Here is an 18366-nt window from a genome sequence, read left to right as displayed (position 1 = left end):
CCAATCCCCCCCCTCCCTCCTCCCCAATCCCCCCCCCTCCTCCCCAATCCCCCCCCCCTCCTCCCCAATCCCCCCTCCCTCCTCCCCAATCCCCCCTCCCTCCTCCCAATCCCCCCCTCCCCAATCCCCCCCTCCCTCCTCCCCAATCCCCCCCTCCCTCCTCCCCAATCCCCCCTCCCTCCTCCCCTCCCTCCTCCCCCCCAATCCCCCCCTCCCTCCTCCCCCCCAATCCCCCCCTCCCTCCTCCCCCCCCAATCCCCCCCTCCCTCCTCCCCCCCAATCCCCCCCTCCTTCCTCCCCCCAATCCCCCCCTCCCTCCTCCCCCCAATCCCCCCCTCCCTCCTCCACAATCCCCCCCTCCCTCCTCACCGATCCCCCCCTCCCTCCTCACCGATCCCCCCCTCCCTCCTCACCGATCCCCCCCTCCCTCCTCCCCGATCCCCACATCCCTCCTCCCCGATCCCCCCCCTCCTCAATCCCCCCCCTCCTCAATCCCCCCCCCCTCTCCTCTCCGCCCCGGTCCCTCCCCCCAGCACACTGTTGCCTGGTAACGGTCCGGTGGGCGGGGCTTTCCAGCCGCAGTCTCGCGAGAGCGGCGGGCGGTTGAGCGGAAGCTGGGAGCCGGCTGAGTGGAGGCAGAGCGCGGAGCGGGAGGAATCAGACGCCCCGTGGATTCACCCGAGCCGGCAGTGAGGGAGCGGGAGAGCGGGCAGGATGTCGGAAGCGGAGGAGAGGCCGAGCACCAACCTGAATCTGAACCCGGCCGAGGGGCGGACGGAGGAGGCGGGCGCCAAGCCGTTGGCGGAGGGTCAGATCCAGGGCCCGGGACAGGTGGGTTTACTTTCGTCGATTCTGTCAAAAACATGTTTTCAACATGCATGCGGAGAATGGATCTGTCGCCAGTGTTAACGTCAGCCCTCAAGGTTCCTTGAGACTGGCTTTGGAGATCAGCTTTTCTTTGCTCTGCACAACTAAAATCAGAGATTTGCCACGCATACAACGTTTGAGTGTAAATTTGCAAATATGTTCAATTATATTGTAATTTATTGCTCTCTCCTTGCTTTGCAACACTCTGGGCGGGATTTTCCAGCCCCATCAGTGGCAGGGAAAATGGTGTGCTGGGCTGGAACATCTTGAAGTGGTGGCACAGTGGTTAGCACTGCTGCCTCACAGCAAGAGTTTTAACAACACCAGGTTAAAGTCCAGCAGGTTTATTTGGTAGCAAATGCCTTTAGCTTACGGAGCGCTGCTCCTTCGTCAGAAGTCTAACAGTCCAAAGAAGTGCAGGTTAGGTTGATTGGCCGTGCTAAATTAACCCTATTGTGGGGGGGTCAACAGGATAAATATGTGGAGTTATGGGAATAGGGCCTGGATGGGATTGTGGTCAGTGCAGACTCGATGGGCTGAATGGCCTCCTCCTGCACTGTAGGGATTCTATTCTATTCTATTCTAACTAATACAGTCCCATAGGTCCTCTAGTTAAAATTCTGCATCTCTCAGCCACAAGATTCCGATGGACTGAGTCCGCTCCAGTAATAGGAGATTTCATCTTCTGGACTACAGAGAGGGAGAGCTGGAGAAAGATAGAGGAGGCCATGAAATAGAAAGAAAGGGAGAGAGGGGGTGAGAGACGGACAGAGCGAGCTCCAGACAGAGAGGGATTCTATGGTTTGGAGAATAGGGCCTGGGTGGGATTATGGTCGGTGCAGACTCAATGGGCCGAATGGCCTCTTCTGTAGGGATTCTATGGTTTGGAGAGTTGCCAAGAGCCAATTGCCCTTTGGCCGCTCTCCACCTTTACCCGTCCTGCCCTTGACGCTGCTCACTGCTGGCGGGGCTGGAAAATCCCAACGTCAGTGTTTTATTCAGCTAAATTTGTCTGATTAATGCCTGTGATCAGTTCTGTTTCTGCTGTATCCCAATTGCATTCTCGAAAAATAAATTTCTGGTGTTTGGAAAACTGAAATGTAACCCACTTCTTTCTTTATCAGGCAGCTTTCACCAGAGATGTCCTCCTTCCTGGAGAGTGGGATGTCGGTGTGACGTCGTATGAAATGCTCATCAGGGAGAAATCTGTTTTCAAAAAATTTAATTGGCGATATCTGGTTATAGATGAAGCCCACAGGATCAAAAATGAGAAATCCAAGGTAAGTTTGTTTTCCCTTCATTTTCTCTGCTCTTTTCCCCATCCCATCCATTACCACCAGAGTTCATGGCTACCATTGTAGTGAATGCTAAATTTTCTGCCTCATCTTAAGGTGAATTGGGGAGAAACGCAGGCTTGATTTGTGGCATGGGAGCATGAGCAGGTGACAGCTTGGTAGCTCAGTGGTTCGCACTGCCTCCTCACAGCTCCAACGACCCAGGTTCGATTCCCAGCTTGGGTCATCGTCTGTGCGGAGTTTACACATTCTCCCCGCATCTGCGTGGGTTTCCACCGGGTTTCCTCCCACAGTCCAAAAAAAATTGCTGGTTAGGTGTTTTGGCCATGCTAAATTCTCAGTGTACCGAAGTGTGGCGACTAGGGGATTGTCAGAGTAACTTCATTGCAGTGTTAATGTAAGCCTACTTGTGCCACTAATAAATAAACTTTAAAACTTTGTAAACCACGTGTCACATTCTCGGTTATATATCATGGATTGAGGTTATTTTTGAGCAAGGTGCAGTTATGTGTGGGACCGGACAGAAAATGAGGCACAGAAGTTTGCTGCACACTGTTTCCCAGGAGAGGGGAATGCAAAGATGGGGTAAGACGGAGTGGCAAAGAACAGTAAAAAAGAATTCAGTGTGGATGGAAGTGACTGTTCTATGGTGAATGAGATAACGAAGGACAGGAAGATTGGAACAAAGGAATAGAGATTTTGAAATGAAGGAAAATGATACATTTTGAGTACTAATGGTTAATGTAATTGTTAATTGCTGCTTTCACTGTTCCTTTGCACTTCCATCAAAGCTTTAATAGCTAAATTAAAAGGGCCATTTATTGTCACAGATGGAATGCGAATCTTGAGGAAAAGAGCGCTTTAATCTCGCAATCCAATGCAGACAAATAATTTTTTAAGTTAAAATTTATTAGTGTCACAAGTAGGCTTACATTAACACTGTAATGAAGCTACTGTGAAAATCCCCTGGTCGCTACACTCTGACGCCTGTTCGGGTCCACTGAGGGGAAAATTTAGCACAGCCAATGCACCTAACCAGCATGTCTTTCAGACTGTGGGAGGAATCCGGAGCACCCGGAGGCAACCCACACAGACATGGGGAGAACATGCGGACTCCACACAGTTACCCAAGCCGGAAATCAGACACTGGTCCCTGTTGCTGTGAGGCAGCAGTGCGAACCGCTGTGCCATATTCAACCAAATGACTCCAGGGGTTCAGAAACTCAATTATTGAGGCTCGATAGTTAATCTCTGGGTTTTAACACTAGTGGAAGAGTGGAGTGGAAATATTTGAATTGAAAATCAAAGATCAGATCTGCTTATTCAGACTGTAGTGTGCTCTTGTTTTAAAAGCTTTTTAACCAGCTGCTCCTTCCACAACCATTGCTTTTTAACCAGCTGCCCCTTCCAGAACCATTGCTTTTTAACCAGCTGCTCCTTCCACAACCATTGCTTCGATTTGAAAGAAATGCCATTCAATTGCGGACGGCTCTGGAAGTTTCCATATTCCCGTCTTGCAAGTTATAGATAACCGTTTGTAATCTTGATGAGCTATTACTACACTTGCTTTTTGCTTCCTAATGCAAAGCATTTGCCGGAACTATATATGAATTCATTGGAGAAATGACCGACACGAATAAACACCTGAAAAATCAGCGAACTTTTAAATGCAGTCTGAATCTACAGTTGTGCCAGTAGTATGATTCGAACTTGTGCCCAGTTTGTACAGTAATGTTTTTAAATCTGCTAAATTTACAGCTCTCTGAAATCGTGAGAGAATTCAAAACAACAAATCGATGATTGCTCACGGGTTCACCTCTTCAGAACAACCTGCACGAACTCTGGGCTCTGCTCAACTTCCTCCTCCCGGATGTCTTCAACTCGTCTGCAGTAAGTAATGAGAAAAGCAGCTCGACAGTGACTGTACCGTTTGTCTAAGGTTCAATTACAGTGTTTAAACCTATTTCTTTTTGGAAGGCATGAGAGAATGCTGCAAAGTTGTGTCTTTTTCATTTTTGAAGCTAGTGTCAGGGGAAGCTGTCCAACTTGCTGGAGGGTGTTGTGTGACACCATTGTTCCTTGCATTGGGAGCAGCCAGGTCGCTAAATGGCCGCAGTCTGTGTATTAATTTGTTCACCTGCCCACATTTCTGAGCTCTATATTCACCATATGTGTGCCGATGCAGAGTCCAATTGGTGATGTCTGCTCCTCTAACCCTTCAAACTGCTATTGACCATTTCTGATGCTCCGTGTCACATCTGCCTTACACTGCGAAGCATATTTAACATGCTTGATGTTTCCTTGAGCAACACTGCCACCTTGTGTCACAATTCTAAACCTACATTAAAAGCATGCTGGGGTGAGAGCTTCCTTTATCCATATCTATCTCAATCCACAAATTAGCTATCATAAGTATTTTAGTATTTTTTTTTGTTAACAAAAGCTATGTTTATCCCTACAGTGCAGAAGGAGGCCATTTGGCCCATCAAGTCTGCACCAACCCCACATATCTACCCCGCCAATCCCACTGACACCAAAGGTTTATTTAGCACAGCCAATCAACCGAACCCGCACATCTTTGGAATGTGGGAGGAAACCGGAGCAGACACGGGGAGAATGCACAAACTCCACACAGAGAGTGACCCAAGGCCAGAATTGAACCTGGGTCCCTGGCGCTGTGAGACAGGAGTGCCAACCACTGTGCCACCATGCCACCTGTGTTAAAAGTGTTGCAGAAATGTACATTGTTGAGGAATGAGGAAAATGAATTTAAGGTTACTGTATTTCTTTCTCATAAAGTGTTGGATTCCAAGGTCTGATCTGTTATGTTGCAGAATAAAGCTGTTGACAATCTAATCTGAAGTTGAAGGTGTTTTCATCAAGTCAACATTCAGCCCACACCTGTAGATGTGCTTCAACCCATGGCTTGTTCAGCTGTTTTTGTTTAACCTGTGCTTCAGTCCACAGAACTGTTCAGTACAGCTTTTGTAACATTGCATTATTTTGCTTGACCTTCTTGGGCATCATCAGTGTGTGAAAAGCATGTATTCTCACCTGAATTAGGTATTGAGACCCTTCCTCCTCCGACGTATTAAAGCTGAGGTAGAAGAGAGCCTGCCGCCAAAAAAGGAAGTCAAAATGTATGTCGGCCTGAGCAAAATGCAACGGGAATGGTGAGTACACAACTTGTGAATCTTAATGTGTTGCATTGTGAAGTCTGGCATAATCTTGCAACAACTCATTGAAATTGTGCTGCACTTCAATCAACAATTAAAGCATTTGTAGAACTAAGGGAATAGATTCACCAGTGTAAGCGAGTGTGATTTTACCCAATGCACCAATAATAGGCTGACTCCCTACTATTGACCATCTTGCTTCCGTCTGATCTGTAAGATTTTTGTGTTTGGAATTCTATCTTCCCTCAATCATTTCAATTATTTTTGCCCAAAACAGAAGATCATCATTGAATTCAGACTGGACGATTGCCATTCAAGTGTGATTATTACAGTGCTTTAAAACTACTTTGCTCTCACTTTTGGGCTTTCTTCTTTCAAACCCCAATGCAGCCCATTATTGATACCCACCTGATCAGGTACTAGTGAGGTGTCCCCTCGAAACTTATTAACGATGTCTATCTAGTTGGTCAAGGAGAACGCTGCAAAGCCCTTCAAAATGAGACTGCACCCTATGTAACACAATGTCATTGCCTCACGATGATGCCAGTATAGATGCCATAAATATAAAACAGTCACTAATAAATCGAACAGGAATTTAGGAGAAGATTCAAAAAAGAAAGTGGCACAGTAGTTAGTGTGGAACTCACTACCACAAGGTGCGGCATGACATTGATGCATTTTAGGGAAGTTTGTTAAACATAGAATGGAAAAAGAAATCGAAGGTGTGAAGAGACTCTTATCATGAACACTGATCTGAAATTGTTGATCTAAATGGCCTATTTCTGCGTCACAAATTCTTCATACCAGAGTACTTCGTATTGCTCGCATCCAAATTACATGAAAAGGAATATTCCCACCCCTTCAAACCCTGGCCACATGGAATGTTGAGTGTGTATTAGTTGTAAGATATGGGTTTCTATATCTGTGAGGCTTAGATGGAGCACCCTGTTCCCTGGTAGGTGAGAGGGGTTGGAATGTGGATCCTAGACTTTGTCCTAGGTACCTATCGAACAAAGCATTCATTTTAGGTTGTAATTGCTTTCTGTTGAGTGACATTAAAAAAATGAATTTATCTCCAAGTTGGTGTGATGAGTTTTAATTCTGGCCTTGCTGACAGGTACACCAGGATATTAATGAAGGATATTGACATCCTGAACTCCTCAGGGAAAATGGACAAAATGCGTCTATTGAATGGACTGATGCAACTGCGCAAGTGCTGCAACCACCCCTATCTGTTTGACGGAGCTGAACCTGGCCCACCTTACACCACTGACACTCACCTGGTAGTTAACAGTGGCAAAATGGTGGTCCTGGACAAACTGCTGCCGAAAGTGAAGGAGCAAGGTCAGCCGCAGGCCTGGTCAAGGCTTTTGTTTCCCTTTCTGTCTTTAAATCTTTCTATAGGAAGGAGACATGTAGTGATTTGATCGTTTCGTGGATACTTGAGTAGCTCGGACGGGGTGGGGGGTGGCCAATATGAGGCATAAGGCCCAAATTAACGATTGCCTGGCTGTAAAGGAAAATTAATTGAAAGTATTCCAAAATGTGTTATAAATTAACATGCAATAAACACTGGAATCAGCAATGGTTTTAGTTATAGTAGGACAGGCAAAGAAGCTTACTGAGATATCCTTGAGGAGATAACCAAACTAAAACACAATGCAAATTAGGTTTTTAGAATATGTTCAACAAATCTGTTATTAGAGAGTAAATATAGTAATAAAGTTCATAGTTTGTGAAATAGATGACATTGTCTCAATGGATTAAGAATTAGCTTAATGTTAAAGTTCCTATTTTGGGAGGATGTAGGATTGGATTCGGATTTGATTGGAATTTGAAAGAGCATGCCAGTCACTCGAACTCGAATCCATGACCAAATTAGTTGAGACTCTGGAGACCAGGAGGAATTGAACAAAAACTACTGTGTAGTCCGATTCATATATCAGGAAATCCGGTGGAGTGGGAAATCAAACATCCTGGTATATAGATTGGCTGTAAACAACCGCCTATGGTTATTTGTGCATTTCCGAGTCCGATGTCAGACTTTGTCATGCTCTGGAGCAGTACTGTACCTGTGCTGCAGACTGATCAAAAATAGAACAGGATTTTTAGTAAATGAAAGGGGTTTGTGATGTTTAGCCTTCGTAAGCATGCAAGGATTTCCACGACGATGTCTGCAAAAGAATTTGAAAATGATCACTGATGACACCATGGCAGCATTTGACCTGTGCAGCAAGGGACATCAGATTGCATGCTGTGATGTTTTGGGTTACAAATCAGCATCGGTTTTAATGAATTAAAAACTGCTGAAAATACTCAACTAATCTGGTAGCATCAGCGAAGGGTCAACTATGACTCTTCAGAACTCCCCTCTCCACAGATGCTGCCTGACCTGCTGAGTATTTCCAAAACTTTGCTTCCATCTATTAAGCTATTATTTCACCAGTTTTAGTGACTGTTTAAAACAATAGTGTGCCTTGATCTGAAATAGCATCCTGTTTTAGTCATTCTGGCCTGCCACACACCATCCACTGGGGCTGGGGGGCTCCCAAAAACTGGCCGATTTAGCATCAAATATTCTTCATGAGGAGTTGGATCACAGGCCTCTGCAATGCTTGATGGGCCCCATCCTCCTTCCGGGGGAATAGTTACAGGAGCCAAATATTCTGAAAATTGGGGGCTAACTTGTTGGGAGAAGGTGAATGGAATAATTACATGGTTTGGGATTGTAGCTATTTTTTGATTAGGGCTTAATTTTTGCTGCCCAAACTGCAGCACCGTCTAGATTCCACCGGGAATATGAACCCTTTGAAATTATTCCCATCAATCAAGGCAGCTGTGTCACATGGACAGTTCACATTGTATGAATTATAAAATTGGAGTTGGTTATGTGTGGTCATTTATGCCTCCTGTACTACAACTAATTTACTCGATTACTCTACATCCTGCGTGTTACCACTGAAATTTGGTTTCCATTATCCACATCAGTAGATGTAGGCTTTTGAAGCATTTGTGTATCTGCGCTGTGTTCTTGGCGACCGATCAACCGATTACCCTGATGAATGATCTTCTTTTCCACAGGTTCTCGGGTGTTGATCTTCAGCCAAATGACCAGGGTGCTGGATATCTTGGAAGATTATTGTATGTGGAGAAACTACGAGTATTGTAGACTGGATGGACAGACACCGCATGAGGAGAGACAAGTATGTTTCTTGCCCTGTGCTTTCAAAACTGAGTTTGTTTGAGGAAAGTTCTCACCTCTTAAATTGATCTGAGGCTCTATTATCTAAGTAGGAATTCTAGACTTAAGGTTACAAAACTGACTCAAGGTTTTCAAACAAGAAATATGAATATTCAATTTGAATCTAGCATCTATTTGTATTTTTAAAAATGAAACTTTCCAACAATTAGTAAAAAGATTGGTTCGAATCGTTTGTTCAATTCTGGCTTAACTTTTCTCTCTCATCCCTCCAGGATTCTATTTCTACTTTCAATAGTCCTGGGAGCTCAAAGTTTATCTTCATGTTAAGCACATGCGCTGGGGGTCTTGGTATAAATCTAGCCACGGCAGATGTAGTAATCCTATACGACTCAGACTGGAACCCTCAGGTCGACCTCCAGGCTATGGTAAGTTACTGAGCGATTAGTTATTTGTGTTCTGAAAGCCACGTACAGTTGAATATATAACTATCGTAGCTGGTTTTAACATCCAAGTGCGCTGATCAAGCGACATTTGGTATTTTACTGCCACTGATACCCCCTCAAATCTCCCGTGTGTTGCTCCCATGGTTTCTTTAAAACTCCGCTCGACTGAACTGGTGGAAATATTTCAGCAAAGGTCTTCAGTTTGCTTCTCTGTATTTGAATGAAGCGTGCGGTTGTTTTCAGAATTGGTGTGGTATGATTTCAGCTGACTGGGCATCTTGTTTTTCCTCACCAATTAACTTCCAAAAAACAATTGAGAGTTTGGAAATGAAATCCATTTTAAGTTTCAGTAATGCTGAGGTCACTATAAGGAACTGCCTTCCGCGATTCAGTTTTACACCAAACAACTGATGCACTGATTTTAATAAGTGCTTCGTGATTGCCTCGTGTCCCCAAGGGCTTATGAATTCAAATCTCACTCATTTGTGAAGTTTGAATTAAAGTTTATAGTGAGCAGCAAAAGGGAGCAGGGCTACCCAATTGTTCAGCTGGCTCACAGCATGGCAACAGGCCCGTTAGAGAAAATCTCCATTACAAGAGAGGAAGTGTTAGGTTTTTTAGGGAACATTAAAACTGTTGATTTTGACTGAGTAATTAGAGAGGGTTAACACATGCAGGAGATAGCCATTCAGACATCATATCTTTGTTCGCTCATGATCAGCTTGGAGATTTCTCGGAAATCGATTTATTCCCTATCCCCATGTTAAGGTTTTGATAATGAGAGTTTTTGTTTGAAATTCTTGGATTTCTTAATTTAGAAACAATGTTTGCTGGAAAATATATGAATGTGCTGTTTTTACAGCTGAATGTAGAGGAATGTTAATTGAAATTGTTACTTGATTGTGTGGATCTGCCATGTAACTTTAATTGTGTTCTTTTTTAGGATCGCGCCCACAGAATTGGTCAAACAAAAGTAGTCAGAGTATTCCGATTTATAACTGACAACACTGTGGAGGAAAGGATAGTGGAACGTGCTGAAATGAAACTTAGACTGGACTCTATTGTAATTCAGCAAGGTGGGTGTTGAAGTTGGTTGTTTTTTGGGTGGGAACTGCATGGGGAGGGTAGCACAGAGTCCTCAGGAAATTTCGCTTCTTTGAGGTACTAACTTTAAATGGCATCGTTGAAACTTTGGGATACCATGAGAAGTGTCAATCATTCCCAGCCTTCACTCCAGAATTTTATCTTGCATTCTTTTCTCCGACTGAGTTATGGCACGGATGTTAAAACTTTGTGTTGGGGATTGTGAATGCATTGGATACTCCCTCACTAACCTGTTCTTTTTCAAATACCGCAGAACATTTAAAAATTAAACTTCAATATTTTCACAGCTAACTTCTCTAATCGCCAATGAATTATCATTACAATAGATTAGGACCTACCACCTGGAACTGTGCCATCTGGCATATGTATTCCTGCTTTTTGGTGAAATGGTCCTCAAAAATGAACACAAAACCCTCTGCAATCTTCCACAGAGTGTGAACAGCCAGTTAAAGTACGCTGTGCAACAAAGTGGGCTCAATAGTTTCCACTATAGCCCTTGTGTGTCTATTTATTAACATGTGAACCCGTCTCTTGCATTACTACAAGTTTAATGCCCTCCATACCAGGATGTTGCCTGGTATGGAGGGCATCAGCTATGAGGAGAGGTTGGAGAAACTTGGTTTGTTCTCACTGGAACGACGGAGGTTGAGGGGCGACCTGATAGAAGTCTACAAGATTATGAGGGGCATGGACAGAAGGGATAGTCAGAAGCTTTTTCCCGGGGTGGAAGAATCAATTACTGGGGGGGCATAGGTTTAAGGTGTGGGGGCAAGATTTAAAGGAGATGTATGAGGCAAGTTTTTTACACAGAGGGTGGTGGGTGCCTGGAACTCGCTGCCAGGGAAGGTAGTGGAAGCAGATATGGTAGTGAGTGTTAAGGGGCGTCTAGACAAATACATGAATAGGATGGGAATAGAGGGATATGATCCCTGGAAGGGTAGGGGGTTTTAGTTCAGTCGGGGCAGCATGGTCAGTGCAGGCTTGGAGGGCCGAAGGGCCTGTTCCTGTGCTGTAATTTTCTTTGTTCTTTACAATTTCTTAACATCGAGACTGAATTCTTTCAGGAAGGTTAGTCGATCAGAATCTCAACAAGCTGGGGAAAGATGAAATGCTGCAGATGATTCGTCACGGTGCTACCCACGTATTTGCTTCTAAAGAGAGCGACATTACAGATGAAGATATTGATGCTGTATTAGAGAGGGGTGGAAGAAAGGTAAAACTAACATCAGGAACGGGAGTGCCCCTTGCTCTGCTATTCCAATCCTGCAACTTCGTGACTCACCTGTTCAATACTCTTCTTACAATGCTGCTGCAATATTTTCATCGGCACAATAAGTGTCACTTAATCTGCATCTCATAAAGTTCTGCAAACTGAGTATCAAAAGCTAATTGCATTAAATGCATTGTACTGTGATGGTTTTGTGCAGTCTCTTTTACTTCATACCATTGTCATTGTGCCAAGAGGAGATGATTAAACAATTGGATTAAACCCTTAATTTCAGCTTTTGAATTGTTTGTGTTTACAGCAAAATGTTTTTGTTTAAAGCCTTTATTGTGGGTTTTAACAAAACAATTCAAATTAGTTCATCTGTCTTGGTGAAGTTAGGGCCATTGAATCAATCTTGCTATGCTAATGTAAATCATAGAATAGAATCATAGAATCCCTACAGTGTAGAAAGAGGCCATTCGGCCCATCGAGTCTACACCGACCACAATCCCACCCAGGCCCTACCCCCATATCCCTACATATTTACCCGCTAATCCCTCTAACCTACGCATCTCAAGACACTAAGGGGCAATTTTAGCACAGCCAATCAACCTAACCCGCACATCTTTGGACTGTGGGAGGAAACCGGAGCACCCGGAGGAAACCCACGCAGACACGAGGAGAATGTGCAAACTCCACACAGACAGTGACCCAAGCCGGGAATCGAACCCAGGTCCCTGGAGCTGTGAAGCAGCAGTGCTAACCACTGTGCTACCGTGCCGCCCTAAAGTGTTTAGCTGGCAGCTAATACCCAAGTACAAATGTATATTCTGAAATGGTTGTCATAGGCTTCACACATCAATATCTTTGGTGCTAAACAAATAATTTTGGTGTTTATATACATTGCATCACTGGAACTAGTTTTCTATGTAAAAGGAATTACACTATCTAAAAGCTAAACTAAAAGTACCATTATTTGAAATCTCCTTGGTTTTAAATACGATGCTATTGCAACTTCTGAAGGCCTGTGGAATATGAACAATTACTTAGAGTCATAGAGGTTTACAGGGCAGCTATTCTTCGGGTGAAGAAATGTCTCCTCATTTCCTCCTAAATGGTCTACCCCGAATCCTCAGACTGTGACCCCTAGTTCTGGACACTCCCACCATCAGGAACATCCTCCCTGCATCCACCCTGTCTAGCCCTGTTAGAATTTTATAAGTCTCTATGAGATCCCCCCTCATTCATCTGACCTCCAGCGAAAACAATCCTAACCTAGTCAATCTCTCCTCGTACGTCAGTCCATTTTACCCACTGCACTAAGCTTTGATCTCAGTGAGAAGTCCCACAACACCAGGTTAAAGTCCAACAGGTTTATTTGGTATCACGAGCTTTCGGAGCGCTGCTCCTTCCTCAGGTAAGTCACCTGATTAAGGAGCATGATAGCCATGATGTGGAGATGCCGGAGTTGGACTGGGGCGGGTATGGTAAGCAGTCTCACAACGCCATGTTAATGTTAATCAGGTGATGAAGGAGCAGTGCTCCGAAAGCTCATGATTCCAAATAAACCTGTTGGACTTTAACCTGGTGCTGTGAGACTTCTTACTGGATAGTATAGTGTCATCTCTTAAAGAAATCAGTTGCCATTTGAGTTGAATTTTAAAGTTGCCAAAGTGGCACAAGGTGTGTGGCCCCAGAAAATTCAGTTCTAAAATATAACCTGCCACCACACGGTGGCACAGTGGTTAGCACTCCTGCCTCACAAATAAACCTGTTGAACTTTAACCTGGTGTTGTGAGACTTCTTCCCGGGCCTCACAGCGCCAGGGACCCAGGATCGATTCCCGGCTTGGATTACTGTCTGTACGGAGTCTCCCTGTGTCTGTGTGAGTTTCCTCCAGGTGCTCCGGTTTCCTCCCACCGTCTGAAAGATGTGCTGGTTAGGTGCATTGGCCATGCTAAATTCTCCCTCGGTGTACTCGAACAGGCGCCGGAGTGTGGTGACTAGGGGATTTTCACAGTAACTTCATTGCAGTGTTAATGTGAGCCTACTTATGATACTAATAAATAAACTTTAAAACTTGACAAAAAGCGAACGCTAACGTTTTGCTCAAACTCTGATTAACTATTTTTTTAAACTGATGATTAATTTTATTTCTTTCGAATGGGAGATCATGGCCGACTCTGAGGAATGCATTTTCTTCCAGTCAGCTGCAGCATTCTTGCCTCTAGGTTCGATGATTATCATAGAAACTCTACAGTGCAGAAGGAGGCCATTCAGCCCATCGAGTCAGCACTGACAACAATCCCACCCCAAGCCCTATCCCCACAACCCCACGCATTTACCCCGCTAATCCCTCTAACCTACACATCCCTGGACACTTTGGGCAATTTAGCGTGGCCCATCAACCTGACCCCCATATCTTTGGACTGTGGGAGGAAACCGGAGCACCCGGAGGAAACCCATGCAGACACGGGGAGAACGTGCAAATTCCACACAGACGGCCACCCAAGCCGGGAATCAAACTCGGATCACTGGAGCTGTGAGGCAGCAGTGCTAACCACTGTGCCACCGTGCTGCTCCTATAGATTCAATTCCAAAGTCATACAAAAGGATAATATATAAGCAAGTTTTCTTTTCCTTTAAACTTATATGTACAAGAGGAGGGATGTTAGTACTTGGGAAATAAGCTGGGCAGTTGTTGCTGTGTCCAGAACTTCCTATTCAATAGTATAATAAGGCATATGTACAGCAAAGCAATCTCTAATCTGCCTTAAATTAATATCATCCTTCCATTCTCATCCCATGTTCAGTGGTGTGATTTGTTTCCACTTTCAAAACATCTATTATTGTGGACTTCCCAAATAAGATTACAATTTGATGAATGCATTTAGAGACAGTATTCTTGGTGTTATGCCCATTGAAAGTTGATTGGAAACTCTAAGTTAATTTAGGATTCTCAACGTCCATCAACGGTGATAGATTTTCATCCCATAATCTGAGCTTCAGAAATTAAAGGTCAATGTATTAACAAATTGGACCGCACAATCTCCTTTCCTCTCTAACTTCATCCATTCCCAAACCAGTGCAGTATCTGATGAGATAATGAAACCTTTAGCTAAAATATCAAAGAGCATTTCAACAACTTACTTCCAGATGATGAAAAATTGAAGGTATAAGTTCAGGACCATGAATATGAGTTCAAGGCTCTCCGATAACAAATTCTATTCCAGGACCATAACTCACAGCGCAGGGAGAGGCCATTCGTCCAATTGTAGCCATGCTAGCTCTTTGCTCAAGCTAATTCCACTTCCCCTGCATTCTCCATTAAGCCTGCACCTTCCTCTGCTTCAAATATTTATCTCATTTTCCTTCAAACAATGCAGCGATCTCTACCTAAACGGTTCTGTGCATCAAAACATTCCCAAAACCTTGAGCATCACGGTGGCGCAGTGGTTAGCGCTGCTGCCTTACACAGCAAGGGACCTGGGTTCAATTCCAGCCTCGGGTCATTGTCTGTGTGGAGTTTGCACATTCTCCCGTGTCTGCATGAGTTTCTTCCGGGCGCTTGTCCAAAGATGTGTGGGTTAGGTTGATTGGCTGTGCTAAGTTGTCCCTCAGTGTCAGGGGGATGAGGACTGTAAATACGTGGGGTTACGGGGATGGGCCCTGGGTGGGATTGTTATCGGTGCAGGTTCAATGGGCCAAATGGCCTCCTTCTGCACTGTAGGTTCATTGGGCGGAATTTTACCGGCACATCTGCACAACGTTCGTACGATCCTGCCCGAGGCCAACAGAGAATGCCGTTCTCCAGCTGCGCCCGCCCCCGAATTGGGACGGGCGTGCCGGTGAAACTCCGGCCAATGTATCTTGAGTAAAGATATTTTTTCTAACCACCGCCCGCTCTCTCTTTTCGCTATAATGCAAACTTTCAATTGAAGACCTCCTTATCAGTCACTCCTCAATCAGAGGAAACAGATCATGCCTACATCAAACATCAGAATAAAAACAATTACTGAAGCAAACATTATTTAATTAACTCCCCTCCTATCACCTGAGCCATTGTCTTTGATCCCATTTACACTGAGGCCTAATAAGAGTCACACTGCTGCATCTCTTCCTTGTTTTTATTTTCACTTTCTGTACATCATCATCACCGTTCAGACCAATTGGAAAATTATCTACAGTATTATTTGTTATTTATCTCTATACAAAATACAAACAACCTTCTTTGTACTCTTTGAAGTGGAAGAGCAAGTCAGTAGCAGAGCTCCCCCTACAGTATTCCCAAACAAATTCACTCATAATTGGAACTGAGTAAAGAAAATAACTCAACAAAGATTAGAATCAACTGTTTAAAAGATTAAATTATCAGATAAATAAAGCAAATTGAGATTAAGAGAAAACTACTGTCAACATCACTTTCATTTTGTGGTCTATATTTTAAGAGACTTCACATTGGTGATGCCAGCAGAACAAATTGCAACCTTGGATAGATTTGCTTGCCATCAACTTCAGGTAAACAAGTAGGCGAGGTGAAGAATTTAAAGTTTATTAATTAGTGTCACAACTAAGCTTACATTAACACTGCAATGAAGTTACTGTGAAAATCCCCGAGTCGCCACACTCCAGCGCCTGATCGGGTACACTGAGGGAGAATTTAGCATGACCGATGCACCTAACCAGCATGTCTTTCAGACTGTGGGAAGAAACTGGAAGGAAACCCACACAGACATTGGGAGAACACGCAGACTCCGCACAGACAGTCACCCAAGCCGGGAATCAAATCCATGTCCTTGGCGCTGTGAGGCAGCAGTGCTATTGGACAGGGTGCATTAATGACTATGTACTGATAACACCTTTTCTTTGCCAGGGATGTGGGTAGCAGTGACAGGGCAGAATTTATGCCCCAGCATTGCATGTCCCGAGCAATAGGTGTCAACTCCAACACTTTGGATTCAGGACTGTGTAAGGGCATTGCTTCCTTACTCTGAAGGACATTAGGTTGGGTTATTACAGCAAAGTGACAACTTTTCATGGTCATTATCTGCTGCCAGCACCACACCTGATCGGATGATGCAAAAAATGTCATCGCCATTGACCTCGAGGAGGGCTGCCCGTAGGTCACTGTGACGTGGATCGGCTCACTGTGGCAGTGCTCCGAAAGCTGGTGATTCCAAATAAACCTGTTGGACTTTAACCTGGTGTTGTGAGACTTCTTACCGAGCAAAGGTATTGGACCTGGATGCAACAGGAGCCATACATACATCAACACTTTGGCCCATATGGGGATCGAACCTGCGACCTTGGTGTTATTAGCGCCACCCTCTCACCACCTGAGCCAACCGGCCAGAAAGTAGCCAAACGCTTTTAGCTGTTTAGCAGCTAAAGTGTTTGAAGACCATTTCACAGCTCATTAGATCGTACTCGGTGGAATGTCTGCAGTTGTTAATGTCAATGAATAAGTAATTGATCAGACAATTGAGCAACATTGGATAGAGCTGGGAGTTTGACACCTTGTTAAATTTACTGCTCTGTGGAGGAGGTGACTGTTTTCCAGTGATACACCTGGTTATTGGCACTTCCATTCGACCTGAAAAAGAAATCAACTCGAGTATCTGTCTCTGCCCCCACGACTTGCCTGGGTTTGCAAAATCTCACTGACTATCCCGGTTGGAGAAAATTCACACCGCTTTAAGCTTTGCTTAACCTGCTCTCCACTCACATTGTCTGCACCTGGAAAGACTTGATTCCCTGTTAAGACTCGCATTCCAACCATTATCTTGTAATTGAGTTTGTGTCTACATGTGCCCCGTTTGTGAAACAAATCCTGCACTCACCTGATGAAGGGGCAGTGCTCCGAAAGCTCGTGCTACCAAATAAACCTGTTGGACTTTAACCTGGTGTTGTGAGACAACTTACTGTGCCCACCCCAGTCCAACGCCGGCAACTCCACATCATCTCTGCCCCTTTTCACATTCAGTGTTACTTTCAGGCCTGGAGCTATTAAGTGCCAGGCCCAATGTGCATGGACTGCCTGTCAAATGGGAATTCCATTAGGTACCAGTCCCAACATCCATCCCACAGGTGGCACCATATTTCAAATGGGTTTCCAACCTTTTGGCCAAATTTCTCTGGCTGTTCACGTCCCGCTACCACTGCCAGTGTGAATGGAGAATTTGGCACTCAGCCAAATTCTCCATTCACAGCAGCAGGACTGGAGAATCCCAGCCACGTTCGAGATCGGAGAATCCAGCCCTTTGGCTTTTGCCAGATTGTCCACACAGCCAACCATCAAACCTGCCACAGGCGGCTTGGGAGAATTCCACCCTTGGTTTCAAAAATGGAGAATTCTGCCCCAGGTTCTAGCACTGACCCTCGAGGTGCACCACTCAGCATTTCTCCCCACCATGACATATCTCCTCGAACCATTACTCCTTGTTTCCTGGCCTTCAACCAGTTTCTTACCTATTTGCTAGGGTGCCCTTGCAGTTTTGAGTTTAATCATGGAATCACTAAAGTGCAGAAGAAGGCCATTCGGCCCATCTAGTCTGCACCAACCACAATCCCACCCAGGCCCTATTCCCATAACCCCACATATTTACTGTTAATCCCCTGACACTAGGAGCAATTTAGCATGGCCAATCCACCTAACCCGTACATCTTTGGACTGTGGGAGGCAATCAGAGCACCTGGAGGAAACCCACACAGACACGGGGAGAATGTGCAAACTCCACAGGGACAGTGACCCAAGACTGGAATCAAACCCGGGTCCCTGGCGCTGTGAGGCAGCAGTGCTAACCATTGTGCCACCATGCCGTCGTAATGACAAGGCTTCTATGTAGAACATTATCCAAAGATATTCCGCATCATTGGGCCTCCCATATTTTACTGGGGTTGTTCCTTCCTCAGAGGCACTGAGGATCCTGGACCTTACGTTCTGGAATTCCCTCCCTCAGCTATTCCAGGAGAAGCCAGATTTTTTTCCCCTTCAGTCAGATTGAGCCATTGTGCACTACATAAGGTGGGTGTACGGGTAAATGCTCTGCATCAGTGACAAATTTGGAGAATG

The 18366-nt window shown here is 44.8% G+C and overlaps 1 protein-coding gene across 3 annotated transcripts; it reads left to right on the top strand.

The window, feature by feature from the left end:
• The first annotated feature begins 597 nt into the window (after positions 1–597).
• LOC144489258 (SWI/SNF-related matrix-associated actin-dependent regulator of chromatin subfamily A member 5-like) lies at positions 598–11587 on the top strand. Of its 3 annotated transcripts, none has more exons than XM_078207126.1 (9): positions 598–831; positions 1992–2147; positions 3921–4052; positions 5226–5335; positions 6456–6682; positions 8420–8541; positions 8813–8965; positions 9927–10059; positions 11152–11587. In XM_078207126.1, the coding sequence occupies exons 4-9, from the start codon at positions 5301–5303 to the stop codon at positions 11445–11447; spliced, it is 966 nt and encodes a 321-aa protein (XP_078063252.1). In that variant the 5' UTR covers positions 598–831; positions 1992–2147; positions 3921–4052; positions 5226–5300; the 3' UTR covers positions 11448–11587. The 3 variants fall into 3 exon arrangements, with proteins under 3 accessions (XP_078063252.1, XP_078063254.1, XP_078063253.1); XM_078207128.1 differs by having other exon boundaries at positions 602–831; positions 6465–6682; XM_078207127.1 differs by having other exon boundaries at positions 641–831; positions 1996–2147.
• Positions 11588–18366: the final 6779 nt, after the last annotated feature.

The sequence above is a fragment of the Mustelus asterias genome, unplaced genomic scaffold, assembly GCF_964213995.1.
Source record: "Mustelus asterias unplaced genomic scaffold, sMusAst1.hap1.1 HAP1_SCAFFOLD_2066, whole genome shotgun sequence".
Classification (NCBI taxonomy): Eukaryota; Metazoa; Chordata; class Chondrichthyes; order Carcharhiniformes; family Triakidae; genus Mustelus; species Mustelus asterias.
This window is presented reverse-complemented; position numbering and strand designations above follow the sequence as displayed.